Source organism: Megalops cyprinoides, chromosome 10 (genome assembly GCF_013368585.1).
Source record: "Megalops cyprinoides isolate fMegCyp1 chromosome 10, fMegCyp1.pri, whole genome shotgun sequence".
Taxonomy (NCBI): Eukaryota; Metazoa; Chordata; class Actinopteri; order Elopiformes; family Megalopidae; genus Megalops; species Megalops cyprinoides.
This window is the reverse complement of record NC_050592.1, coordinates 33,256,091-33,284,007: the sequence shown is the minus strand read 5'-3', so window position 1 is coordinate 33,284,007 and position 27,917 is coordinate 33,256,091. Positions and strand designations below refer to the sequence as shown.

Sequence of the window (27,917 nt, the reverse complement as noted above, 5' to 3'; positions counted from 1 at the left end):
TTTCTAACATTAACAATAACAACAACACAATGCAACAATAGAACACAATGCAACTGGATTTAAAATGCAGATGATGTAGAAACCTACGTTTCAACTGTACTAGTCCATCATACTTGAGCCTCAGGCATCTGATTCATAGTTCTGCTCGTACAATGACTGCATTATACTTGTAGCCCAGAAATGATAATAACGCCTTGTCAAATTCATTTCATTCTTGTTAAAAATGAAGTGACTTTGCAGAATGGCCTAATTGAATTATGCCGTTTGGCCAATTTAGATTCATTTATTGGAACAACATATTTCATGAGCTTGGTGAAAAACATAATGTTTCCCTCTATTAGGTTCCCTGTCAAGAGCCAAAGCTGATAAGCCAGATGAGAAATGACTGGCATCACCACCCTGATTCCCATGATTCATGCTGAAAACCAGCACTTATATATGGTGGGCGTTTTGGCCTGTTTTCAATTATAATTTAAAAAAAAAAAAAAAAGAATAGCTTTTCATTCAAACATAGCCAAATGAGTTTCTATAATAGCGCAATGGCAGAGGTGGCTTAAAATATTTGGAAATTCAAACAGGAACAGTAATGTGTGACCCATTTTGTAAACTTCCCATTTAACTGTAGGGTAAGGCTGCTGATGGATTGCAGGTTTGAATCTTGACCTTCAATACAGCTGCTGCTGATGCAACATTGGCTGGATGGTACCTGAACACTACACTTTACCAGGTGGTAAAGTGTAGTGTTGAGCACAGCGGATGACCCTCAACGGTGATGTCCAGTAAGGGAATGCATAGATGATGGTGCCACTGTCGGTGGTGGCAGGGCTGGGGTGTAAGGGTGGAGCCTCACCTCTCCTGTGGGACGGCGAACCAGTACTCGTGCTTTCTGTCCCGCTGGGCGTACTGCTGCATTGAGGCGCTGGCATGTGACACAAAGGTCTTCCTCATGGGCTTGCCCACACGCAGGCACAGGAACTTGTGGGACTGGTGCCTCTGCTGCTCTTTGGACGCCGCAGGTCCTGGGCGGGGAGGAATTGGACAGGGAACAGGCAGCACTGTCAGCTCTTGTCTTCTTCTCTCCCTTGCTAATGCAGCCCACTGATCACCCGGAGGCTTGGCTTGGCGCTGCTGCTGCCGCTGCTGGCCTCAGATTAGCCCCGTGATTGATTAGCTTCCCTTGCTACATCTTCCTCCTTCTATGTGCTAAACAGCTAGTGGATTTACAGCCCTGTCTCATGTTCTGCTAACTTCTGCTCACTGCGTTTCAGTGATCACTTCCCCTGGTTCAACCGCGGTTCGCGAATCTTTCCTCCTGGGTTTCAGTCACGTCACACATTCGTAAATTTTTTTTCCCCACATTCGCGAAACCAAGATTATAACATTTGTGGACAGAAAGAAAATCCACGCTGTGCAGTAAATATGAAATATGAAACAGCCCCTCAAAATATCTAGATGTATGCAAGAGTCTAAGGTATGTAATCTGCTCGTAATTACTGTAGCAAGTACGTAGACGGACCCATAAGACTGCATTTGTGGGATTGCCTGTCTTCTTGTATCAAAAGAAATAAAGAAACTTCCCTTTCTTTCACACTAATGTACACCCTTTCTACCATCAGCTTTAGAAGCATCTCGGCAAGAAGACGAGTTAATCTAAGCTCACTTAATCACATTAAACAGAAGCTCAGAATGAAGCCACAGTGCAGAGCAGAATTCACTGGTGTTAGTCACTACTTAAGAGGAAACAGCAGAGGAAACAGATTGGCCGAGCGTGTAACTGTGTGACACACAGAGGTTTCGGCTTTAACAGCGGCTCTGTCAGCCCTTCACTCCGGGGCCATCTCTGGCGGAGGTTTGCAAGGATACTCCATGTGACCCAGTGCTGAAATCAATCACTGTTTTGAGGGGCAGAGAAATTGCTAATTTAATTAGGCCAACGGCGTGGTGTGGTGGTGGTGGGTGGGTAGGGAGGAATTCGATTTGAAACGCATTAATCGCATTAATCGAGCATGTAATTTGACCTGTTTTGAAGGCCCTGCTCCTGTTCGCGCCTGCCATCTTGATACGGGGCAAAATGAAAGGCAGAGGCTAGCTGGGCCACTCCACGAACTGGGGGTTCTCAGTATGATAGTAATTGTCAGAGAGGAACCTTTGACTTACTTTGAACACTGATGGAACAAAAAAAAAAAAAAAAGAACAAAAACTTGCCGCTATGCCAAGTCAGAGGCTGAAGAGGAATGGTGCAGGACATTTGATAACTATAGACCAATGTCTAGGCATGAAGGTAAAAGGGGTCCAGGAAGGTGAACAGGAGCATATTCCCTTCATCAATTACAGTCGTGTTCATATGAATATTAACAGAAAATGGTGAGCAAGCTCTCAGAAGGTTGGGACGCAGTCCTCACATGCGGCAAGCTCAGCGTGGAGTACACAGAACACAGCGTTCCAACGAAAGGAGTCGGGCTGCTTTCCGGCATTTCGGACCCAGAACGAAACACAGTTGGCATTGGCCCAAACTCAGTCTTGTTTTCCCTCGCATGCGCTACCCCCGTCTTTGTGGCTGTAATCGGTTGAATATTTTAGCTTATCACTATGGCGGGCGCCCGGGTATCAGAAGCGTGTTCTCGGATCAGAGCTTGGCCTCTGCCTCCTAGAAGCACTGCTTAATTCTAGCCTGTGATACACTCATTCCTGTCACAACTGCCGTGTCACAACAGCGCCAACAAAAGGTTATCGGGAACATATGGCAGATGGGAGCCTTCTAAAGGAAACTTTTATTTCAACCTTTTGTGGCTGTACCAGGAGCTTCACAGGACTCTTCGCAGGAACACGCACCGCGAAAATACTAATCCCGCTCTTGGGAGAACTAATCCTTCAATACAAATAAACAGATTTTCTGTGCTAAAAATGTAGTGCCTCTTCTTCAAAAACCAACAAAACAAAACGAAAAAAAAAAGCCACATCAATGTTGGTCTGGAGTTTCAATCATTGCTTCCCTTATTTTTCACCAAGGAAGTTATATACCTGACAATTCTGATGCATTTCCTGTCCCTGGCAAGGAAGGCCACATAGGGTACATTTGTTAAAAAAACAGGAATATTATTATATGGTAGCATTGCAATTTATATTACTATACACCTGTGTGTCAGACAGAAGAGTCTGAGTCAACACAGTGGGATAGTTGCTGGGATACAGACGAGTTACCACAGCTGGGCTCAGATGTGATAAAGTGTGCGTTGACCTCTCGGCCGCGGTTGGTTAAGCCAACAGAGACATGGTGTGACACCTCTGGAAGAGGCCTCACTGCAGCCTGTGGCGGGCGTTAGCGTCACATGGGCTTCGGCTACGCTTCTCTCATTCCCAGGAAGCCAGAGAGTGCGGCGCTAATCAGAGCTTTCAACGGGGCCTTGGGGGAGGGGGGATGCGCGCAATTAGTCTCTTTGTAATGAAATGCCGTCACCGCAAGTGGTTATTCTGAGACCACTGTTCTTGGCTGTGCTGAAAACAGTCGGCTTATTTATTCCCTAAATGGCACAGTACCGCTAATGATAAAGTTGCTGACTCAAAGCAGGGACCGAATTAGACCACGTAACTTCACCACTGTGTGAAAGAATAATACACAACCCACTGAACCACCTGCTCAAGAAGACTCTTCATTCATTGTTCCTTTAGAAAGAATCATAATTATACAACCAATACAAATGTATGATGGACCTTCTAGATCCTGAGCCTTGAGTGACAATTAGAGAGAATGATTCCTGAGTTTTCTTCTTTAAAGGCCGAACATGACCACCTACCTTCAGCTGGCTGGGACCCCTCTGCCGCCTGGCCGGACGTGGCTGGCGGCTCCTCCCTGTTTGTCTGTTGTACATTCTCCATCTGCTCCTTGGCTTGTTGCATAGTGTGACTCTTCCACATCTTCCTCAGCTCCTCCACATCTGTCTCAGACTCTGCCGTCCCTTCTCTGACCAGCCCACCCTTGTCAGGGCCCTCCTGGCTGGAGGGGTCTGTGACCCCAGCGGTGGGGCCCTGCGACTCGGAGATGGGGCGTGACCTGGCCCCACCCTCTTGCTCCCCATCTGTGGGTGTGCTTGGGGACTGCTCTGTGCTGTGCTGCTTGGATCCCGCTGGCGACTGGGATTGGACAGTCTGGCTCTCTGGGGTGTGCCCCGCTTCAGCTGGCTCCTTCCCTGCCCCCTTCTGCTGGCCCTCGGACTTGCTGCTGCCCGCTGGCTCTGCCCGGTCGGCGGTGCTGACGGACTCAGAAGCCTCACCTGCAGGCTTGCCCTGCTCCTCCCGGATGGGGGACAGGTCTGGCTCTGTGAACACGTCCTCAGAGAAGGAGCCCTCAGCGCTGCGCGGGGCAGCGCTGCCGCTATCCGCTGCTGTTGCTGCTGCGGCCACCTCCCGTGGACAAGACTCTGCCTCTTCCGTGCCGCTCCGTGATATTCTCTTCGGCTGACTGGCGTCTTGCACCGGGGACAGCTGCTCCAGGTCCCTGCAGAGAGGCACAACCACAAAGTGCATCAGCAAAGGCCTGGCTTTTCAGCCAATGTTTTACCAGCCATGTTGCCAATTGCCAGGCAGGCTTCTACTGAGGGTAAATTTCCATGGACAGCATGCCCAAGATGCTCCACATTTGGTCATCTAATGAGCCTGCTGGATAAGGAGACTCTTGAGTAATGGCTATTGTAAGGGCATTGACAGGACAAAACCTTCCATGGTAAGGATGTTTTTTACGGTAAGAAAAATAACGACACGATTAAGGTATGTGTATGAAAGGAACACCAGATGTTTACCCCTGGTATTTAGTGATTCACAGATGCTGGTGCTAACACGGGAAGAGGACACAGCTCTGTGCACTGATAAATGCCTGTCTGAACAAAGGCCACACGCTGCAGCTGAGCAAACAGGGAGGGACAATAAGCATACCTCATACCTTCATACCGTGACGCAAGCCCCTGCAACATGCTTACAAATCACTTTGGATAAAAGCGTCTGCCAAATGAATACATGTAAATGTAAAATATAAATGAGAAAGCTCTATAGCCACAAGAGCCGCACCTAACCTTCAGCCAAGCCTAACACCATATTCTGTATGTCCATTTCCATAACACCAGCTTAATGCAGACATGTTCAAAACACAAGGAAAGCTAACAACACAAAAATCGGAGACTCTGTGGGTGGCTCTGAGACCACAGAAATTGTTAGTATTCTCTGAACCTCAAAGCAGTAATTTAGGATGTAGGTGGGTGCACATGCATGTAGTTAACCCCAGTGTGATTTGCCATTTCCTGTCTAACAGAGAGGCGTATTTAACCCTCGATAGTCTGTGATGTGATGTGTGCCGAGGAGGAGCCTGGTGGCCGTGGAAACGCTCTGTGTTGACTGTGCAGGTGTGACGCGCGCTGTGACAGGGCTCTTACGAGGGGACAGACTCGCGGATCTTGCGGTCGGTGATCTCGCGGTACAGGGCGGCGGATGTGACCTCCTCCAGGGGGCACATGATGCCGTACTCTTCGCACCCGTGTGCCTGCACCAGCGGGTCGGTCCTGTGTGGGTCGAACATGATGTTGTTGGGGGTCACCAGCAGCACGCCGCTAACCGCTCCCTGGGACAGAAATCAATCAACATGCAAATACGGCAATCAATCATTTGACAAATCAATCGATTAACACTACGTTACACTATTGTCATTTAGCAGCCACCCTTACCCAGGGCAACTACCATAGGTTACAGTTACAGCTGGATATCTACTGAGGAAATTGGTGGTTACGTGTCTTGCCCAAGGGTACAACAGCATAGCCCCAGCAAGGAATCGAATCGGCAACCTTTTTGTTAACGGCCCTGCTCTTTACCACTGTTCCACACAGCTGCACGTGTCATTCAACAAACAAACCCTTTAAAAATGTATTTGTCACAGCACACTTTTACAGCTGGACTGTCACAAAGAGCTAGTGAGACACACTGCTTTCCCATTTCCATGTTAGACAGCAGGGGGCGCTCACCTTGCCGTCTGTGATGTACTTGCAGTTGATTTTGAGGAACTTTTCAGTCAGGGCTTCTTCCTCCTCCGAGGTGGATGACACCACTCGGGTGGGGCGGAGGCCGGCGAATGCTGGGCCCTGGAATTCCGTCAGAGGCCTTGGGACGGCATTTGACTCCTGGAGGTGGGGGGCAGGGGGAACAGGGGCGGTCATGCACAGAGCAACATCTCACAAACACATTCCATGTCTTCAATACAGTGAAGCACAAGTGCACAAACACCTGCTAATAGCTAGTGGCATCCCATTCTTTTGACTCCTGTCACTATGACTACACTCCAGCAGCAGTTTACTTTGAGAAATCCTGGCTTCCCTCTAAACTGAACCTGCCATTAACGTCACAGTCTTTGTGCTATGCAATCACATTGACAGGTGAGCATTGATTTAATCAGACGCCTGAAGGAGGGAGAACACACTCACAGATCCGGCGGCTGGGCTGTCAATGCCTTCTCATTTACAGTACTAACAGAATAACCCATGGTCTGCGCCGGATCGCCTGGAGCCTACACAGCGGTCGCGAACGCCCGATAAATATGTTAGCGCTGATGTACGGAATCTGGGTCTGGCGAGCGCGAGCGGACACAAACGCAGATTGATGCTGACAGCAACATATGTACTTTAGCAGGCGGCGCTGTGAGGAAGAGGAATGTGATGCTCAATTATGCCTTGCGTCGATTTTAACGGACTGAAAGAAGCTGCCTCGCTGGGTGAGCTCTGTCCTCCTTTGGCCAGCACAGAGGGCCGCAGGGTTGAGACACGCACTGCTAAAATGGCAGGCCATGGAGCGTGTTAATGATACACTGTTCAAATCAGGAAGGTCCCTTGCTTTTTAAAATGCAAACAATTTTAACATGAGACTTAAATAAAGTCCTTCTGTGCTCTGCTTGCTGCAGCTTCTCACCACATCACTGGCCAGCTGGAAAAAGCCTTGTGCATCAGGTAGTGTTTATATTATACACATTTTGATTTAGAATTTTAGGTTGCACGCAGGCAGTGGTGTCTGAAGACATTATTTCCAGCCGGGAAGGCTGACCACCTAAGGTTCCTAGTTATCCAACCAATTTATCACTCCACCCTGGTTCTTAGTGTTAGAGAGATGCAAAGAGCTCAATAACCTGCTGCTCTGGCACCCTCCAGTGGCTGAGTTCGGCAGTCCCGCTCTGTGGTCCGCCAGCTAAGTGATTGGTGGGGTCACTCCTGACAGCGCGACGGCCTGTGTGCACCATGTCAAGCAGACATGGTGCTGTGTATCTGGCTTCCTTGCTGCTGTGGATACAGACTTGGAGGTGGCCCGGTACCCTCAACAACCTCCCACATGCCCATTTCTCCCTTTCCTGCCACTTTCAGCTCCGCTGGGGGGGCAGCCGAACCTCCTGACATTGAAAGGGGAAGAACCTCCGCAGAGTACAGTGCCCCTCACAGTGGGAAGCACACCTTTGCGAAAGCTGTACCCATTATCCACAGGTACAGGTGCTTTTGAGCTGTGTAGCAAGACAGGTCATCTTGTCTTGCACAAATCAAGATGATTGGAGGACTGTGAACCCACACGCAAGCTTTTCTGCTGACAACAGCGCACCACACACCTCGTGTTACTGGCCATTACCGAAACACTCCAGCAACCACCGCCTCCAAAAGAAGAACTTCCCTGCCTATTTCCACTACCCCCCCCCCCCCCCACACACACACACACATACACACACACACGGGGAAACACACTGGCATGCCAAGCACCTCTCGACAGACGCTGGCGCGGGAACGCAGAGGCTGTCCTCGAAACTGCAGGTACCAGACGTCTCCTCCCCCGATACTCGATTACACACGTCCTACACTCTCCTCACTCCTGAGAGAGAAAAGGGAAGAGCGCCCGGCGAAGCTGTCACGGAGACTCCCACACTGAGCTCACTGGCGCTACAAAGCCGCTGTGAGCGGCACCGTGGAGCTCCATCACTCTTAATTACTTGCACTAAAGCTGCAGGCGGACTGATAGGCGGAAAGGTCTTGTGAGGAGAATCTGCAACTGAAGTATCCCCTAACTGAATTCCAGTTAACTTTGGGACGGGGCGTGAGCTTGCCGATGGGGGCACATACTAGGGCTGGATCCGAATATTCAACTATTCAGATATTCGTTCGTTGGGTAGGTATTTGGTTTTCAATTTTGGGATTCGGATATTCGTTTTTTTTTTCCCCCCTAAATGTAGGCTGTCAATAAACGCGAACTACAAAATACATTTTGTCAGCACATTCTTGTACTATATTTATCCTTTTTAATTGCACTGTTAAAATGTGGAAATATATACCATCTCAGCTTGGGCGCCTGGCATCTCTCTGACTCACAGCAGTGAACGTCACGGTGATGGGAAATAAAGGGTGGCCAGCAATCGCCGAGCTCGTGCTTTGGGACTCGAACAGAGGGTCTAATTGTTTCGACCGACCCCTATCTAAGTTTGTCACCCTGGAAGGATGCTAGCTGCAGTGATGTCATGCTTCTTTCTGCTTCCAGTGAGGCGTGAGACCATTTTTAAATACCGCAGCTCCGTAAGCAGTGACGGCGATGAGTGTATAGGATGGGTTAAATGCAGAGGACAAATTTCGTTTCAATGTATGCAAGTACTGAGAAATGACAACAAATAAATATAAATCTTATAAATATAAATCTCAAATCTTTAATTTGTTGGAGCTAGTATGCTGTTTCTGCGCTTCTGCGTTTATGTTTCAGAGCGCTTTGTCAGGCGTTGTCTTGGATTCAGAGCCTATTATTATGAGCATTTATGTAGGTCTATAATTTATCCACGATAAGAAAAATTGTTAAAAAAAACTTATGTCACAAAAAGTGCATAGATAGGAACTCATTCAACCAAGCTCCTCGGGATTACACACATGCATATGACCCACCAAACCTTTTGGAAAATGTTTTTTTTTTAATAAACAAATAACAATAGGCACAAAAATACTGTAGAATAACAGAACCCTTAAAAATGAATGCCTTTAAACAGAAAGACACGTGTTGCAGCGCTATGCTGTCCATCTCAGCCGAGAACATGTCTGGCTGAGTCCTTCCCGAGTCATGCTCAGCTCACCCCCCCCCCCCCCGGGACCCTGGTACATATATAGGTTTAAAAACCACACCATGTAAAACAAGGAGATGAGCAACAGCACAGGATGTACCTGGAACAGCTTTTAAAGGCTCCAAAGGTCAATGAATTCAGCATCAGTAATGGGGACACTGCTAATCTCCTGTGCTTCCCCCAGGAATTCTGCTTTTTGCACTGGTTTTAGACTCACAGCTCCATATACATACATTTCAATATTTCCCTCATCTTCCCAGACAACATATGTTGATTTCAGCAGGCATACAGTGAGGTAAGATATGTCCCAGACTTAAGCGCTCCCGGCTAGAGGTCTGGTCTATATTTATTCTCAATTGCCTCTGCATTCATTTGCAAGGAATAAAGATGGGGAAAAAAACAGACGGAAACTTCCTCTGCGTCGATAATTTATTCATCAGCCGCGGGCATACTCGTTGTGAGGGGGGGATCAATTTGCCTGATGGTGGAGCCCATGCTCCTCGGTTTACCTGAGCGCCCATGCTCTCATCTGCAGACGCTACAGTGACCTGTAATAAGTTTAAAAGACTACGGCTCTGTTTGGATGCTGGCCAATCAAAAGAACAGAAACGACATGGACCAATGCCGGTATTGGGAGCGGTGAGCTGTGCGAGGACAGAGCTGTGCAATGTATGATGGGGCATGGAGGAGAACCTGAGCGCCAGCATCCCTCTCACCAGCCCAGCACTGCTGGCACTACACCCAACAGTGAACCCTGCCGTCCTGAGTTCACCTTTGTCCTGCATCTGGAGGACAGTACACATTTGGAGAAAACCCAAGTATTCTGCTCACTCAAATGAAAAAGCAGTCAAGAACAGTATCCCTTGAACATTGGCCTACATAGTTAGGAGTCTACTGAACTTCCAACCTACATAGAAACATTAAACAGTTTCCATCCATAGAATAGGAATACCTATTTAAATATATTTAATGTAAAATGTAGTTGCCCATCCCACATGACTGCTGTTCCGCTCTCTTTTAATCTTTATTTAAAGCTGTCTCCCCATTATGACCTTGTTTGGAATGGTCAGTTGTGCACTAGGCTCACCTCACTGTGGTGACCTTGTGCAGGAGTGCTGAAGCGAGACGAGGGAATCCTTCGATATGCATGCATTTTTCACACTGCAAGTGACTGCAGTGAGACGGGCTCACACTGAAGGACAGGCGCTAGTTTACCAATGCGACAGGTGCCATCTGCAGATGCCTGAATGCAAGGCACCTGAGGGCCGAGAGAGGAGAAGGCCTCAGCCAACCCCCCCCACCCTTACACCAGAGGGAAGCCAGTTTTTACTGCCACTGTCAGTCAAAATGACCGGTTTCCAACCTGGACCATGGGGCTCAGTCTACAATCAAGGCAAGGGCCTTGCCCACTGTGGCACTCGGGAGCCCCCCCCCCCTTCATCTTAAAATAAATCTGCTTTTGATCTTTTATCTGGATTGTTTATGTGGCTTTTCTCAGTCTGCAAACCACTCTACCCCATCCTTATCAGCCTTTTCTTCTCTCTGGGTAGCTCACCTCTTAAAAAGCTGATCTTTTCACTCTCCACAGTGAAGACTTCTGATAAAGCAGCCCATAATCTCCACCAGCAGGCATGGTGACAAAACACTCATTTACACAAAATGTTTGCGTGACACAAAAAATGGTGCCCGTAATTATCACAGCGCAGATACGAAAGGACGATGAGTCATAGAACAGACAGTTGGATAGGAGTGGTTTTATGACAGTCATGAGTGGGACGTGCCAGTCTAACACACAATAGCTGGGTGACCGCAACCGCCACAGCTCCGTCCTTCTTATACGGACGGACGACAACAGTCAAAAGGTCAGATTTGGGTCACATCTATGCCATTGCTGCTGTAATCCCACCTGTGAGTGACCGTACTGCAGTCTTATTCAGACATGGTTCTGTTTACACTTTATCACATGGCAGGTACTAAGGTTTCCAGAGGTAGGCATACAAAGCAATTTCCAATGCAGAGGTGGTGAAGTGCATTCATAAAGGCTGCAGCAACAAGTGTTACAGCATACTTCATTAGAGGCTCCTGCAACAAATTTCAAAGCATAAGAATAATGTAATAAAAGAAAAGGAAAGATTTGACTGTTAGAATCATTCCAGGGAGCATGATGAGGAGCTTCTTCAGACTCACTTTTTTCACCATAATCTTAATCATTTTCACAATTAATTATAACAGAAACACCTGCAACATCTAAACACCAGCACTCAGCCAGTGCAAACCTCAGGCACATCCAGTGCAGAACTGAGATGATTCCAGTAATAATCTCTAGCCCCACCTTGTGGACAAATCAATGCACTACAACTACAATTCAGCAGCTGTGTACAAAATGAGCCGTTTCTGAGGAAAGACAATCCCTGTATATTTACTGGTACATGACGCTGTTGATTAAACACTTCAGCATGTTGTGCTGTGTGCTAGCCTGCAGGGCTGTGTTACTTCACAGGCGATATGAAAATGAGAGCTCTGTCACTGGAACGCTTCGAGGAGTGCACATTACCGCGTCACGCGGCCCGTGCCAGCAGCCCCGCACAGGTAATTAACGCTGGCCCCGTCCACTTTCCTGTCATCCCTAAATTTAGCGTGCCACTGCAGGAAGCGCGGGCCACCGGTACAGGAAGGGCCGGCGAATGGGGCTTGGCACGGAACACCGACGAGAGGCGGAGGAGGCATCTGAAGCGGACACAATGTGCTCGCCGCCCGACACCCCCCTCCCCCCGAGTGACGTGGGCCTCGAGCCCTGCCAGACGTCACGGAAGCGTGCGCAGCCATGTCTGCAAGATGTCCCCGCGCCGCTGCCAGCGGATCGCAGGCCTCCGATGCTCGGCTGCTTCCGCCATGGAGTGACGCTCGCTCTTGTGTGAACGCCAATTCTTCCCCATTTGCTCGTGACAAAAATTTCCGGTTTCGAGTCGCCAGCCTACTGGACAGAGGTTTGCCATCCCAAGCTCTGGAACCACAATAATGTACAATGCTATAAAAAGATGCACAATAATGTAATACCAACATAATGCACAACAGCAACAAAATTAAAACAAGGCATTGCAGCCAAAGATAAAATGGACACATTGATGGACATGCTTCAATGCCTGTACTGTATGTTTTCCTTGTTACCGCTGCTATAAATATCGTTGCTTATCATATCATTAATCTCTTCGATCAGGTCGATCAGTGACCTTTCAATTATGTGAATGGTAGACACAGTAGGGAATGCATTATCCAAACCCAGCCAGGGGCGTGATAAGGCTTGAGGCTGTGTGCTGGGTGCCTTATCACACCCCTAGAAGAATAATGTCCCTCCCCTCCAGAGACTGCAATTATGAAATGGGTCCTATTTTACAGGCACAGAAATGCATGGGGCTTGTTTTCATTTATAATGAGTAAAACTCTGAATGCCTCATTTGTCACTTAAAGCTATTGCTATCCTAGCAAAAGTAGTACTGGCACAGCTCTAGCTTTCCCAGCAACTGTTGCTAGGGTGATTCCTTATTGGAGTAACCTGCCTAAGACACGATGCTGTTAATTATCTTCACGCAGATAAGTGGAGCATGCACTGACAATCAGCCAACCCGAAAGCCTTGCAGAGAAATATCAACGCAGTGACAAATACTTGTAAAACACTGTGACTATATTACGCATTCATATTGCCCATTACTATGTAAAGCTTTCTGCTGATTTACAATACTGTATCAAACCATCAAGATCAACAAGAACCAGCTCAACAAATGCAAAATACAAAATATAGGTATACTTTAAGTATTTGAAAACCTTTTTTTTTTTTAGCAATAGTCAAAGTGCACTGCAAAATTAGACTGTAAAAACAGCCAATTTATACCAGTTACAAATAAACTAAACAAACAATGAACTACTGGAACTGTTTTTAGTTTCACTGTTTTTCTAATTTCTGCATCATTTCTGTTATCATAGCACGGCTAACATGGCCTTTCAGCCAATCAGAACGCATTTTGGGAACAATATTATAGAACAACCAATCGTGTACAACCAAGGCTGTAGACTGCCTGTTTACTCTGTTTATCTGTATGTGTTTTTAATGAATATATGTTCTTTTAAGCTACTGTCAATGTCTCTTGTTCTAGACACTGAAAACTCATTTTTATATCCATACAGGGTAGACTCCTGTGTACTAAATTTTGCACACAGAGATGTTATCCCTATAGCAGCATGTCCATCTGCAGCACAGGCTGCGTAGCATGGAGAGACATTCGCCTGTGGCGGAGATGGCGATCGGGCTCCTTGAGCTCGCTCCGTCTCAGGATGAATGGACCGCAGCTGCTCACATTTTCAAAGATAATTCCTCAACCTGCGGAGATAAAGTATGTCGTTTCCCTTTCGATAAGCGAGAACGGCTGACAGAAAATTCAAACGTGTCCTAACGATGCGATTCATCACATCACATCCTTAATTTCCACCCATTCAAACAGATTTTTTTTCCTCAGTGCCCATTACAGCCTTTTCCGTGAACCCATTAGAAAAGCCTTCTAATTAAAATCTAATTAAGAATATGCATGGTAACCCAGTTTATTAAAGCCCTTCCGCTTGCTGCCAAATCGAATCGCGCATTGCTCCTGCTCTAGGCTGTGCTCCGTGACGTCGCCTCTCGCTCCCCCTCACTGAAGGCAAAGCTTTTTTCCCCCCTCCCGTTTAATAATTGCTTTCGTGTTGGGTGTCTGGGCGCATGAGCTTTGTTCATTAGTTCCTCTAAATATCAGACAGGACGTCTCCCTTTAAAGGCTTAATTCCGCTACAGTCACACTCGCTCTCTCTGATCCCAGAAATATGCCCCCGTTCGTAAAGGCATGACCTAAATAGATAAGTGCCCGTCGAACGTGCCTTCTTTGCTGCCAGAGGAATATGGGACCCAGCACGGATTGGAAGTGGTGGTGTTTAGCGAGCATCCAAGCCTTTACGGTGTTTGATAGCTTTACGAGACAGAGATGGTTGCTATGGGCATTGGGAACAGGACAATGATGTTCGGGGGGCTGTGGACACCAGTGGGTCTCGCAAAAGCCCAGTTTGGGACAGGGAAAGCCCCTGGAATACAGGAATGATCAGGACCATGCACTGGCAGCTCTCTGTAGATGCAGAAGAGAGGTGAGGAGGGTTACAGGTTAGGCAGGCCTCCTGCCAGACACATTTTGTTGTAAATCTCCTTCCAGCCTTCCTGAGGTCACTACTTATGAGTCTGCTGCCATTAGAATTAGTTTGAGGTTCATCTCTCAATGTTAAAAGCTCCCCTGGGTAGTTCTTGGTGAAAACACAGGGGTAAGGGCTTTGACTGGATGCATCAGACATTAATAAACTAGTCTCACACATCCATGAGACACAGGGAAGCCAACTGAACAGATTTTTTTTTTTCCAACTCACCACTTTTTTCAGAAAATACAGAGTGATTTTCAAGCTCTGGTTAGGTAAACATGTTAAATACCAGCTGTAAGGTACACTTTTGTAAATCTCTTTGGATAAAAGCGTCTGCTAAATAAATAAATGTAAATGTAAATGTACATAAACTGATGTTTCACTAAACAACCCTAGGTGCTCTTTAAACAATTTTCCTTTAAATTTTCTCACAGCCTTTCCACTCCGAAGTGTGTCCACAATACTCTTTTCCACGGTTGTCACGCATAAACAAAGCAAAAGGTTGCGACTGCATTTGCCAGGACTGCATTTCAGCGCTCCTACATTCACTCTTGTAGCCACTGTTGCCTCCGTTTCTGACAATATTGTGCATAACACGCGTAGGTTGTGAAAAAAGCCTCATCCTGTAGAGCCGGAGAGTAATGAACAGTGGTGTGCTAAACTGCTGTTATTTCTCTGATTGACAGAACAAAGCAAGGCTCCATTATTTCTGCAGAGGCCTGGCCATGAATCATGCCAGTTTATGAACACAAAAACAATGTGTAATTACAGATTTTTGCCCATTAATAAAACAGAATACACTCCATTTTTCATGTTGCTTGGCAGTGAGGGGGCTGCATTTCGGCCCCCAGTAATAGCAGTGCTGTGTTTACAATGTAAGCAGTAACCTCTGTAGCGTTCCAGAGAGGTGCCCATTGGGGGAGTGAGTGAATGAGACCTGTGGCCCCGGAGGAAGTGGGCAGAGCGCAAGTGTGTAGGGTGCTGAGGGTGAGGTGTAGTGCTTGGCGGAAAATGGCAACATACCGTCACTTTCTCTAAGTCAGCCTCGGTGAAGGTGGGTGACAGGGGACTGATGGGACTGAGAGAGGGGGAGCTGCCCACGCTGGAGACATACTCAGGGTCAGGAACATAGAGCACCTGCAACACACGCACAGCATACTGCTCAACACTGCTGCACGCGCACACATGCACACACACACACACACACACACACACACACACACACACACACACACACACACACACACACACACACACCCTGGAGATGTACTCAGGGTCAGGAACATAGAGCACCTGCAACACACGCACAGCATACTGCTCAACACTGCTGCACGCGCATGCATGCACACATACACACACACACACACACATACACACACACACAGTGCAATCAGAACTCCAGGCAACTGGGCTTAGAAAAACAGCATTTCATCTTCATAACAGGGTTATCGTATCTCAGGGGGACAACAGCATTCTGATGCAGGGGGGCTGTGGGAATAATTACATGGCAGCCGGGAACTAATTCATGTGACTTTTACTCGCTGCTTTCAATACAAATGAAAACATTAGAGGGGAGCTGCTGTCGTAAGAGGCTGCAGCCCTTCCAAACAACCAACGGAGAGAGTGCTTTGGTTAGACTGACAGCACCACCATGCCACAGCACTCACAGCCAGAGAGAGATGACACAACACCAGCGGGTAATGTGCACAAACACACACCCCACCAAATGGGATGGAGAAAGAGAAACAGCTGTGGAACTTCAATCAGGCAAGTGACGTGATGGTGATGTAAGGATGCCTTTAATTACTAAAGTAGTCATACGATTCCTCCACACCTTTATCATATCAACAGCAGTACGGTGTAGTGGTAAGGAGCAGGGCTTGTAACCCTTGAGGCCTTCGTTTTTTATTCCCAGGTGGGGGACTGCTGTTGTACCCCTAGTAAAGGCAGTTAGCCCGAGTTGCCTCAATAAACACCCACTGGTGTAATGATGTAAAAACTGTGAGCTGTATATGGTGCTCTAGATAAGCTATGTAAGATAATGTAAGAAAGGGCAGAGTGTACCCCTCTGGTTTGTGGTCTGCTCTCTATCCCTGCATTAGCAGATGTTGATTCCCACAGGGTGACCTGTCATGGGAAGCTGGGTATCGCCTCAGGAGTGAGAGGGAGTGTCTGCTGTGGTTTGAGGCCAGCAGGGCTGATATCAACAGCAGCAGGTGGTGTGTATACTGACACGTACACTCTTCACCTCACCCCCATTAGAACGCTCCCCAATGGCACTAAGAATCTCAAGGGTCCGACTGCCAAGACAACATCTCAGTGTATACCCAGGAATACCTGAGTGCTTTTTTTTTTATAACGGAATACCTGTTGCTATATTTAAGGCTCACCAACGGGAGACAGCGAGCCACTGTGGTGCCTGCTGTAAAGGGAATTAGCCTGTTTAACTATGGTGTGGGGGCAGAGGATGGCGAGGAAAGCCAGATGGATGCGCTGTCCCTGAATTATGTGACAAATGGCCACGTGACTCAGGGCGTAACTGGCAGGTGAACTGGGCCCGCAGCGGAGAAGAGTTACCAGTTTGGACACAGAGGATGAGTGCTGTGAGAAAGTGAATGTGCTGCCTGGCTGTAAACACAGGAGAGGGCAGATACAGAGGGGCGATGCTGTGCAGTTACACAAGGGTGGACGTGTGTACTGAAAACAGCAAAGCTGCATAGTTCATGTGTGTACTTAGAGAGGGGTGGAGGAGTGTAGTTAGAGAAGGGTGTATTTTTGGAGAGGGGCAGAGATGTGCAGTTCGATTAGGGCAGAGGCGTGTAGTTAGAGATGGGTGGAGGTGTGTAGTTAGAGACAAACAAAGATATGCACTTAGAGACGGGTAGAGGTGTGTAGCTAAGAGACGAACAAAGTTGTGCAGTTAGAGACGGGTAGAGGTGTGTAGCTAAGAGACGAACAAAGTTGTGCAGTTAGAGACGGGTAGAGGTATGTAATTACAGACAAACAAAGATGTGCAGTTAGAGACAGGTAGAGGTGTGTAGTTAAGAGACGAACAAAGATGTGCAGTTAGAGACGGGTAGAGGTGTGCAGTTAGAAACGGATGGAGGTGTATAGTTAAGGACGGACGGAGGTGTGTAATTAGAGACAGGTGAAGGTGTGCAGTTAGAGACGGGTAGAGGTGTGTAGTTAAGAGACGAACGAAGTTGTGCAGTTAGAGACGGGTAGAGGTGTGTAGCTAAGAGACGAACGAAGTGGTGCAGTTAGAGACGGGTAGAGGTATGTAATTACAGACAAACAAAGATGTGCAGTTAGAGACGGGTAGAGGTGTGTAGTTAAGAGACGAACAAAGATGTTCAGTTAGAGACGGGTAGAGGTGTGCAGTTAGAAACGGATGGAGGTGTATAGTTAAGGACGGACGGAGGTGTGTAATTAGAGACAGGTGAAGGTGTGCAGTTAGAGACGGGTAGAGGTGTGTAGTTAAGAGACGAACGAAGTTGTGCAGTTAGAGACGGGTAGAGGTGTGTAGCTAAGAGACGAACGAAGTGGTGCAGTTAGAGACGGGTAGAGGTATGTAATTACAGACAAACAAAGATGTGCAGTTAGAGACGGGTAGAGGTGTGTAGTTAAGAGACGAACAAAGATGTGCAGTTAGAGACGGGTAGAGGTGTGCAGTTAGAAACGGATGGAGGTGTATAGTTAAGGACGGACGGAGGTGTGTAGTTAGAGAAGGGTAGAAGTGAGCCATAGCTTCACACAGAAGAGGAGTGTAATGTGCACACCTGGCCTGGGACGACCGCTCTGGAGAACAGCTTGTTCAGCTGAACCAGTTCATTGGGCGTGGTGTCAAACTTCAATGCAATGCTGTTCAATGTGTCCCACGATTCCACCTGTACCAGAAACAGAGAGAGAAACATACAACGTCACATTCGCTGGCTTGTCTGGCTTAGTCAGAGGTGATCTGTGATGTGAAGCACCACGTTAGCATTGTGTGTATCAGTGAAGTGTACGCTGCAAGGTTGGCTGTAATCACTGTAGAGCTCTGAATACTGCAGGTCCATAGACCTCAGAATTGCTCCACTTATTCCTGCCTGACTACATTTTCCTTAGCAGATGACAGCCTTTTCACATGACTCCTCCTGTCCAACCAGGTCCAAGACTAAACCTGGTTTTCCTGCACTGGAAATCTGTTTTTCTGTGGTGAGGAGTGGGCCAAGGAAAATACAACGGCTGAAAAAGATTGTGGGTACAATCCCATCCAGAACACCACCACAGTACTCCAGTGCAGGGCAAATGCGTTTCCAAAAACCTGCTACATCCATGCTAAAAAATAAAACTACATCATTGGGCATCTACAGCACCTGTGGGACCAGTTTGAACACGACTAAATAGGTACACAAGTTTAAATCGTTGCGAAAACTGGCCATCACTGGCTTTCACCCTCTGGGCTGAATGCAAAAGACTAAACTAAACCAAATGTAAGAGTTTCTAAGGGTGTACTCACACTAGGCGATCCATACCATGCCCGAGCACATTTGACCCCCAAAGTCCAGTTCGTTTGACTAGTGTGATCGCTCTGTACCATGCCCGGGACCGCTTGAAGAGGTGGGCTCGGGCACGGTTCAGTTGGACTCGGGCATAATACGCATCTTGTGTGATCGCTAACCGTGCCCGAGGATGAACATAACGTTAATGATGCGACTCTCCCATTTAACAAATATATCCATTATAGCAACAGTTAGCTGGATATCTGTTAGTAACATGCCCAGTCATAATAAATCCTGGATGTTAAACCATCATTTGATTAGCTAACTTCATTAAATATAACAAGCTGGCTACCTTCAAAATGACTTTGACTGGTTAGTTCTGTAGATCTATACCTAAAAATAACATTTTTAAGTATAGATCTACAGAGCTACATTAGCTTGATTACTAGCAAGTGAAATAAAACTAACCATACTTTACATGGCGATGTAAGCATTGTTGTTGTCAGGGGCTTAGTCAGAATATCACAAATGAAGCAGCCAGCCTGTTTAAAGTCTTCAAAAATCGTTCAGATAGGTAGCCTGTTAGCTAATGAGCTATGTTGGTCAAATCTATTGCTAGATAGCTAACGTTAGCTCCCGATTATGCAACGCAGCGATTTTCAGTTAATCGTGCTGCATGTATAAGAAGATTTTTATGGAGGCAGCTGACGTTGAGGGAGAAATTTGGAGCTTTATACGCCGACTACAAGTAATAGAAGATGTTTGTTGTTGTAATGATGACAGTAGCGCACACACAAGTAGTAGCCCTGACTGGTTAACATTAGCTAAAATTACCGTGAATAGGCTACTGTAATCTGACACAAATCTGACACAAAATATTGGTCTGTCCCTTAGCATAATGACTGAAACATCAGCTGCCTCCGTAAAAATCGTCTTATATGTGCAGCACGATTAACTGAAAATTGTTGCGTTGCATAATCGATAAATCTATAAGGCAGTGAGAGGGCTGTGTGTCACCACGCCCAAAACGACTCCAAATAAACCACAAAGTAATTACAATCATGCACTCCATTGTGCTGTGCGAGAGCGCTTTTCTTCAACACAAAAAGTCGCGTCGTGATGACGTAAGTGTGCTCGGGCCCGGAACGTTAAGCGCAGTGTGAGCGCAGGCCAGCGGGGGAGTGGGGAGGGGGGACAATCGTCCTCGGGCATGGTACAAGACAACTGGGTCTACTGTGAGTACGCGCTAAGATGAAGATGAAGTGGTGAGTCAGATGAAGTGGTCAACAGCAGCAGGCTATGGTGGGAGCCCTGGAGCACTGGACGTTCCAGCACGACACCACTGACCCCAGACCTGTGAATGCACATATTCAAATCATTCCATCCACCTCCCCGCTCCTTTTAAAGCTCAGGCACCTCATCCATCTGTAGAACACCCATTCAAAACTGTGAGAGCAGACAGGAGCAAGATAGGGTCCACAGTACTGGGGGAACTACAGCTCGACAGGTAGCCGCTGGGACAAAGTGGGCTCGTTAATGCTTATTAACACGTGACAGGTACAGTATCGTTTCACTAAATGAACCGAACATTCCTGACAGGCCTAGAGGCATGTTTCAGACAGCACCAGGCACCGTCCTTGGAAATGACAGTTGTGTGATAAGTGCTCCACTTGATAGAGTGCTTTGTGGGAGCTCATGTTTTATTTGGCAATGCAAATGACATATCAAGGTTTCTCCCAAACTCCCCTGCCTGTGATGAAACCCATCCCCTAAGGTAAGGTGACATTGTATAAAAATGTGAAGCTATCTCTGGCGTAAGAGATTTGGAGGTGACCATCATCTCACATATACAGTAAATTAAGCTCCTACTCATGAAACCCAAGTCAATTCTGCTCATTCCAATGAAAACTGCTGAGGAAAAGCTGAGTGCTTTTGGCTTTTTGGCTAAATTTCATTTTGCCCTTTTTACTTCGCTTAACTGTAAACTGCAAAAGTGCCAGGCAGGGATGCCTGTCTCGATGTCCATAGGCATGGCAACGAAAAGCTCTTCACATCCTCTCAGCTGACAGATGCACTTCTTTCAGTCATCATGGTGACATACCCTGTGGATATCTTGCAAAATGGTGCTAATAAAGGTTTGGACCATTAGAGGAGGAGCTGGGAGGTGTTTCGGGATGGGGGACCAGGGGAGCAAGGGTCTCGCAGGGCTGGCCCTAAAAGTGAAAGTCCACCTGTGGGTCACTTCAATGCTCTCTGATGCTACTGACCCATGCTTCTAGCCCAGTCCATGGAGACTCCAATGCAGTTGGTGGAGGATAATGCTATATGCTAATGTCCACTGGGGATCTTGTCATATGGACCATGCTGGACTCATGTGGGAACACAGGACACTATCACAAGGGGACAGGGCAAAGAAGGCTCTGAACAGCTTCAGTGTAGGCTAATCACAAGTGCAGGATTGACACACATGTTTGAATTAGAGCAGAAGCCTAAAACCTACAAAGCCACCAATAATTACAGCACATCTGCTTGCACATATCTGTGAAAACAACCTTATTTATGTCCTAGCTCACTATTTCGATCAGCAGAGAGAGAGAGCGAGAGCAGTCTCCATTAGTACTGTATAGCTGAGATCAATACACTAACTATGCAGAGACGCTCTTATTTGAATCGACTTCAGGCAGAGACAATGTGAGCAAAGTGATTTGGAGGGCTTCTTGCAGTAACCAACACCATGCTTTTCATTAGTAGCACACTGCCAACAGCACTCACCGTAAGCTCCTCCAAGACTGACCAACTTTGTCTCAACTGGGAAGAGCACACGGTTGAGTTGAGAAACACCAAAATTTTTATGAAGTGCACTCAAGTTCTTACAATATCAAACTAACATGTGACAACCACATTCATAACAGGAAGGCCACACACTGATAAGGGTATACTGGGTTGGGAAATGAGGAAGCGTGCACAGTAATGTGACGCAGTAGTGAGAGGTGGAGCTCATAAGCCCAGAGGTTTCCGCTTTGATTCACAGGTGGGTAACTGCTGTTGTACCCCTGGGCAAAGTGCCCAACTCCAACTGCCTCAGTAAATATCCAGCCTCTATCAAATAATACATGAACTGTAAGCTATGCAAGTCACTGTGGATAAGAATATCTACTAGGCTAATGTAACGTAACATTAAAGTAAACCCACCCATGCTAGTTTCTATACTGTGTGAGCTACAGCCTGCTGCACTGTACAAATGAAGATGGATGAGGGGATTTATACAACTGTACAATTAAGCTACCTTGTGTCTAGTTTGGGGGAAATATTTTGCCAGAAGCTGAAAATCGCTAGATTGCACAGCCACAAGGCACTGGCCCCATTTTGTCATTTTAGAAAACAAGGTTACTTGAGTGACCCATAAACACGGCCTTTGCATGTTCATTTCACGCCCAAGTGCAATTTCAGTTTCTACAATGATGGTTCCGTCACGGTTTCATTGTGGCCGATGTGAGATGGACTTCCAAGGAAATGCTATATTTGAAAAGTCTGAGCTGCTTGCTCTTATAAACATCTACCTCTGAATGAATGCTGAAATCCATGAATGCAACAAAAAAGTTGACAGCAAGCAGTGAATGAAGGGTCTTTCTTCATTAAAGAACTGTTATGTGTCTCGATAATATATCAATTTATTGTCAGTAACAGAGAGTAACACACAAAAACAGGTTGAGGCATTTTTATTTGTTCTGACCCTCTTTTTTTACAGCTGAAGTCTTATATGTAACAAAAAATAGAGTGGCCTCTAGCACCAACTATGGCATTGTGGCTATTATAACATGAAGACAAGCATAAACTGACCCCTTTAATACCAACTGCATCCATAACCCTAACATAACCTGCCAGCAACATGTCAGCAATGCACATTGGCTTCTGTCAGTCTCTGAAATCACTAGAGGGGTCTGACACTCATTTAAAGGGGAAATCTGGTGAAAATACATCATTTACCACATCCAATTATGTGTGAAGTGTTACCGTCATGAAAGACAACACTTCCGAAATGTCATTAGTCCAGAGAGGAACCCCCTCTGGACTGCTAACAATGCCACTGAGACAAATTCAGCTCTGAGCTGGTGGGAGGAGGAAGCAGGAAGCAATTTGCAGAAATATGTGTTCTCCACATGAGCCAGACTGACTGCTTAAAGACAGCTGTGACACTATACATAAACTTTGTGCTGTTTGTGTGGATGAGCGCAAGGTGAACACATCATTGTTCCAGAAAGTTGCGCTAGGACACATTTTTGTGAGGAGCACTGCAATTAAGAGCATGATGGTATAATGGTAAGAAAGCTTTGGGGAACACATGCCCCAGCCACTCCCCCCTCACCCCAAACAATACTCAAAACAGCACCAAGACCTGCCATAGCTAGCAAAACAGCCTCTGGCATGTTCCTCTTCTGAGTTCTGGAAATAAAATTACACTACCACTGTGGTGTGTGGGACTGGAGGAATGTGACGACCACATTCCAAACGATCCCAAAGAGCAACTCGCTGAATTGAACAGGAAACCTCAATTCTATAGCCAGGTTCCAAGGATTACGTTGTTATGACAAAGGCAGCAACTCTGAAATATAATGTTATGCTGAGTGTGTGCCAGGGATTGTATATGGACACTGCTATTAGCCATCTAGTTTAGGTAAGAATGCATTCTATACTTTACCTGGAGCAAATATTCTTGAATGAATTGAAAAGTGTACTATCCAAGTAGTAGAAGATGTTTGTTGTTGTAATGATGACAGTAGCACACACACAAGTAGTAGCCCTAACTGGTTAACATTAGCTAACATTACTGTGATTAGGGTACTGTAATCTGACACAAACCTGACACAAAATATTGGTCTGTCCCTTAGCATAATGACTGAAACGTCACCTGCCTCCGTATATGTTAACTGCCTTGTTATATGTGCAGCACGATTAACTGAAAATCGTTGTGTTGCATAATCGATAAATCTATAAGGCATGTGAGAGGGCCGTGTGTCACTCCAAATAAGCCACAAAGTAAGTACAATCATGAACTCCATTGTGCTGTGCGAGAGCACTTTTCTTCAACACAAAAAGTCGCATCGTGATGACGTAAGTGTGCTCAGGCCCAGAACGTTAGGCGAAATGTGAGCTCAGGCCAGCGGAGGAGTGGGGAGGGGGGACAATCGTGCTCAGGCAAGGTACAAGGCAACCGGGCCTAGTGTGAGCACACCCTTAAACGTATTTGACAATGGCAAATGTTTTAACAGGAAGACATTATGAGCATGTAGAACAGGAGGGTCAATGAGAGCAAACACTGACAGACTGCAAAAGAAACATGACAGAGTCAAGAAATGCCAGAATGAGAGGAAATCGAACTAATAAGAGTCAGGTTTTCAAATGGTGCGACTGCAGTCTGCATATCCTCACATTCTCCCCTAATGTCAAAGAAAAGAACAGAGTGGTCCGATGGCTTGTAACGTAAGAGGCATGGGGCTTGAGCGCGACAGTTGCCATAGCCTCTTCATCAGCGCTACCCCTGATGGCACGCTCTAACCACGCCGTTGATCATTTACGGTCCTAAATTTAGAATGGTCGCTTACGATAAAGGTGACATTACTCTATCCAGAGAGAACTTCGCAAACAAACATACTCCAGCACTTCAAGTGCTGGATTTCAGACCAAAGACATAACCTCCTGTCTCACTGTCAAAAGTCAAAGTCAGGACTTTTGAACGGTATTAAAAAAAAACAAAAAACAATACAGGTATCACTACTTAAGAGAAAAAAAAATAATGCTATGTCTTGAAGGTCAGTTTCTCCTCAGGTTACTCACGTAGATCACATTAGCATACTCCCTACCTAGACAAAAAGGCTTAATGCAGAGGGTAAGTAAGTTTACAGGCAAAAGTAGCCGTGAGAGTGCTGATCTTGTGCAGCCCCTCAGATGAGCACTTGTTTCAGGTGAGGCTGATGAGCGCACTGCTAGGTAGAGAGCAGTCATTACTGCCGCTTGCTGACTGTGTTAATAGAGGGCTTTTACCTCTCAGCATCTCAGAGGGAGAGGGCAAAGACACAAAAGCACTGAGGGGGGGAGCCGCTGACCCGTTCCGGCATCCACTGGTAAATAATGTAATCAAAGGAGCGATCAGTCAGGCCGTCCCCAGGCAACCCACTGCTCCCACCCGGGGGCATTTATTCTCATTACTCTTAATGCAGAAAGGCAAAGTAGTTGAAAACTCACAAACTTAACATGCTGGTATCATGGTATGTGATACATTCTCTTAAATATATTTGTATATAATATTAACCAACTGAAAATAATCTTGTCTCATATGAATGGTGTTGGTTTGATATACAGTGGAGAGTATTATTTATACATAATATATATAAATAATGTACCCAGCAGGATGAAGCCAATATGTACTGCTGCTGTGGGATTGCAGGTTGTAGGGGCGCTCAAAGGGCCTGCTCTCAAAGGGAATGCCTTGCTGACTGAGCCACTCGGGACCCCTTCATTTTACCATTCTACCAAGAGAATGAGCATGTTTTTGCTCTTCATAACTTCATACCTAAAATAAGAGCAGACAGCTATTTGCCTTCCTGATATTTTACAAACAGTGTGGCTACCATCTTGTTAATTATTGATACCATACCTATGACCCGACTAGCTAGGTATAGAGGACTGTGACAGCTGGTAAGTTTTTACTGCATAACGCCCCCATCTGCACTCTCCTGGCCATTACACTTGGCTCTGCTACGTACTGCTGCATCAAGTCTATCAAAATAATCACGTCTACCACACAGTGCCAGGGGCCTGTCTGCATGCCCCTTCAATGGCTTTAGTGAGGTCATCTATGGACCAAAATAGCCCACTGATCAATCCTGATATTGACTTATTTTTTGTAGCTGAATATGTGCTGTCTTTGGAACATGCTGTCTGTGGAACACGTTCCATGTATAGCAAATACGGAATTTAAGAATTTATACCTTTAACATGATTCTTTTCCATTTAATACAATGTTTTGGAATCAGCATTTATTTATTAAATCCATGTAACTGTTCCATCATACCCGCTTAGGAGTGCTGCAGGGAGATGACTGCAATCGTCCCTATAGGCATTTTTTTCACACTACAAATCCCACAGTACACTGAAGAGCAAATACTGATTGGAGAACAAATCCATCTCTCACTGACAAAAATGTAACAACTTGTCGAAGCATGAGGAGTCACAAGAGGGCACCAGTATGAGGATGAACCCTGGCCAACATTAGCCCACCCTTCACTTATGGAACAATGCCAATCATGTCCCACCGCTGCAGACTGCAGGGCATAATCAGCCAATGACAGAACCTAGACTCAAAACTGGGATGTCTTGGGCTGTAAGGCTAGCAACACTATTTAAAAAAAATGTTTGCTTCCACAGAACATATTGGTTACTTAATCCTACTTCATATATTATATGCTTCTTTTCAGTTGTAGCAAGTGAGCTGTGGGTATCAATAATACTGATTTATTAGTCAGGAAAAATGTATCATAGTATAAAAAATGCAAGTATTAAGAAGTAAGTAAGTAAATTAAGCACGTAAATTAAGAAGCAAAATGTACTGATTACACAAATCACGATCTTTATTGAGAATGTGACGGCTACCATTACCCTAAAACTTCAGTTTAAATCATAAACACCAGAGGTAGAAAAAAGCATACACTAATACCCAATATCAGCTGCCTTAGTCTTATGTATTAAGACCAGATGAGCTACAAAGTGCAAAAATATCTACCACCTATCACCAATAACAGCATGAAACATTGTCAAGGTTTTCAGAGGCAAATATTTCTCATTAAAAGATAATGTATGTAAAAATAGAGAGAGACATTTTAATATATTAACATAATTACCTATTTTAATATTCATACAATTAAAAGAACATTGCACTCGAGAAAGATTGAGGACATGTGCAAAAGTTCTTTTGATAAAGAGCCACTGAAGGAAACGGGTCACACATTCTCAGTGTGAGATAAGAACTTTCAGATTTTTGAAGTTGTACAGCGATTGCATAGAGGGTTATAATCCATGAAATTAAAGATGATTTTTCAAATATTTCATCTTGCTGCACAGCTGACTGCTTTGCCAGCTCAAGAAACCAGGCTATCTTGTTTCCGTTGGGGAAAAAATGTTTTTGGTGAACTGCTCAAGAATCATGTCTTAGGTTTTGTGATACTCTTAAATGTTAAGTTAATGTACAATAATTAAAGTAAGTAATAAACTAAAGGCTAACTATTATATGAGAAAATGCGACTGGCTTATGGGCCTCACTTTAGGAAATTGTTTTAATATTTACATATGCTGAAATGGAATACATCTTAGCTAGTATGTTTGCTTGCAGTAGCTAACCAATATCACATGCTGTTTCAGAAGCTCAATAAAAGGGATTCGAGCGAGGGTAGACTTACCAGACAAGATATCTTACAACTAGTTTGATAACTATGCCAAGTTGGCTAGCTTGCTATCTTGCTGACAAACTACGAGCAGTACTAGCAAGCTGTAGCTTGTAGCTGCTGCTTCTCTAGACAGCAGCTAACTAGATAGCTTGCAATGTACTAGAATATATCTGAAACAGCCAGTAGCTAGCCATAGCAGATTCATGGCAAGATAGGTATTCTTTTCACAAATGCAGCTAAGAAGCATTCAGGGACATAGCATCAGGCAGTCAATGCCACAGAATTTTGTTAAGGATCCTCAGGCAACCTGTAATATGCCCAGAAAGTGAATGAGTAAAAGTGAACCACATTCCCATATTGCATCAGGCTCCTTGCCTGCTCACTGAATTCCTGAATTCAAACAACTTCCCTCCCCTCCTCCTTCTACATGTACCTGTGTGTGTTTGTACACAAATATAAACATTAATTTCAATATGTAATATCAAGTCATATCCTTACTGCAAATTACACAATACACACATTGTTACTTGTAGCTAGGAAATTGCATTGTGCAATATATCACTCCCAATGTGACAAGTTAAATGCAATGCAAATTATACATGCAAATTGTGTTGGCTGGTTTACAGACTCAGGATCATAATGAGGTCACATTTTTATTGTATGGTAAACAAACTG

General features: G+C 45.7%; 1 protein-coding gene across 3 annotated transcripts in view; it reads right to left on the bottom strand.

Annotated features, from left to right (window-relative positions):
* Positions 1 to 27,917, bottom strand: part of oxr1a (oxidation resistance 1a) — a 152,800-nt gene that overhangs the window by 15,178 nt on the left and 109,705 nt on the right. For all 3 annotated transcript variants that reach the window (XM_036537999.1, XM_036538002.1, XM_036538001.1), the window contains 6 exons: positions 18,097 to 18,204; positions 15,341 to 15,454; positions 6,006 to 6,161; positions 5,424 to 5,608; positions 3,795 to 4,495; positions 851 to 1,019 (listed from right to left, as the gene is read on the bottom strand). In XM_036537999.1, the coding sequence (XP_036393892.1) occupies positions 851 to 1,019; positions 3,795 to 4,495; positions 5,424 to 5,608; positions 6,006 to 6,161; positions 15,341 to 15,454; positions 18,097 to 18,204 (1,433 nt within the window). The remainder of the gene's footprint in view (positions 1 to 850; positions 1,020 to 3,794; positions 4,496 to 5,423; positions 5,609 to 6,005; positions 6,162 to 15,340; positions 15,455 to 18,096; positions 18,205 to 27,917) is intronic.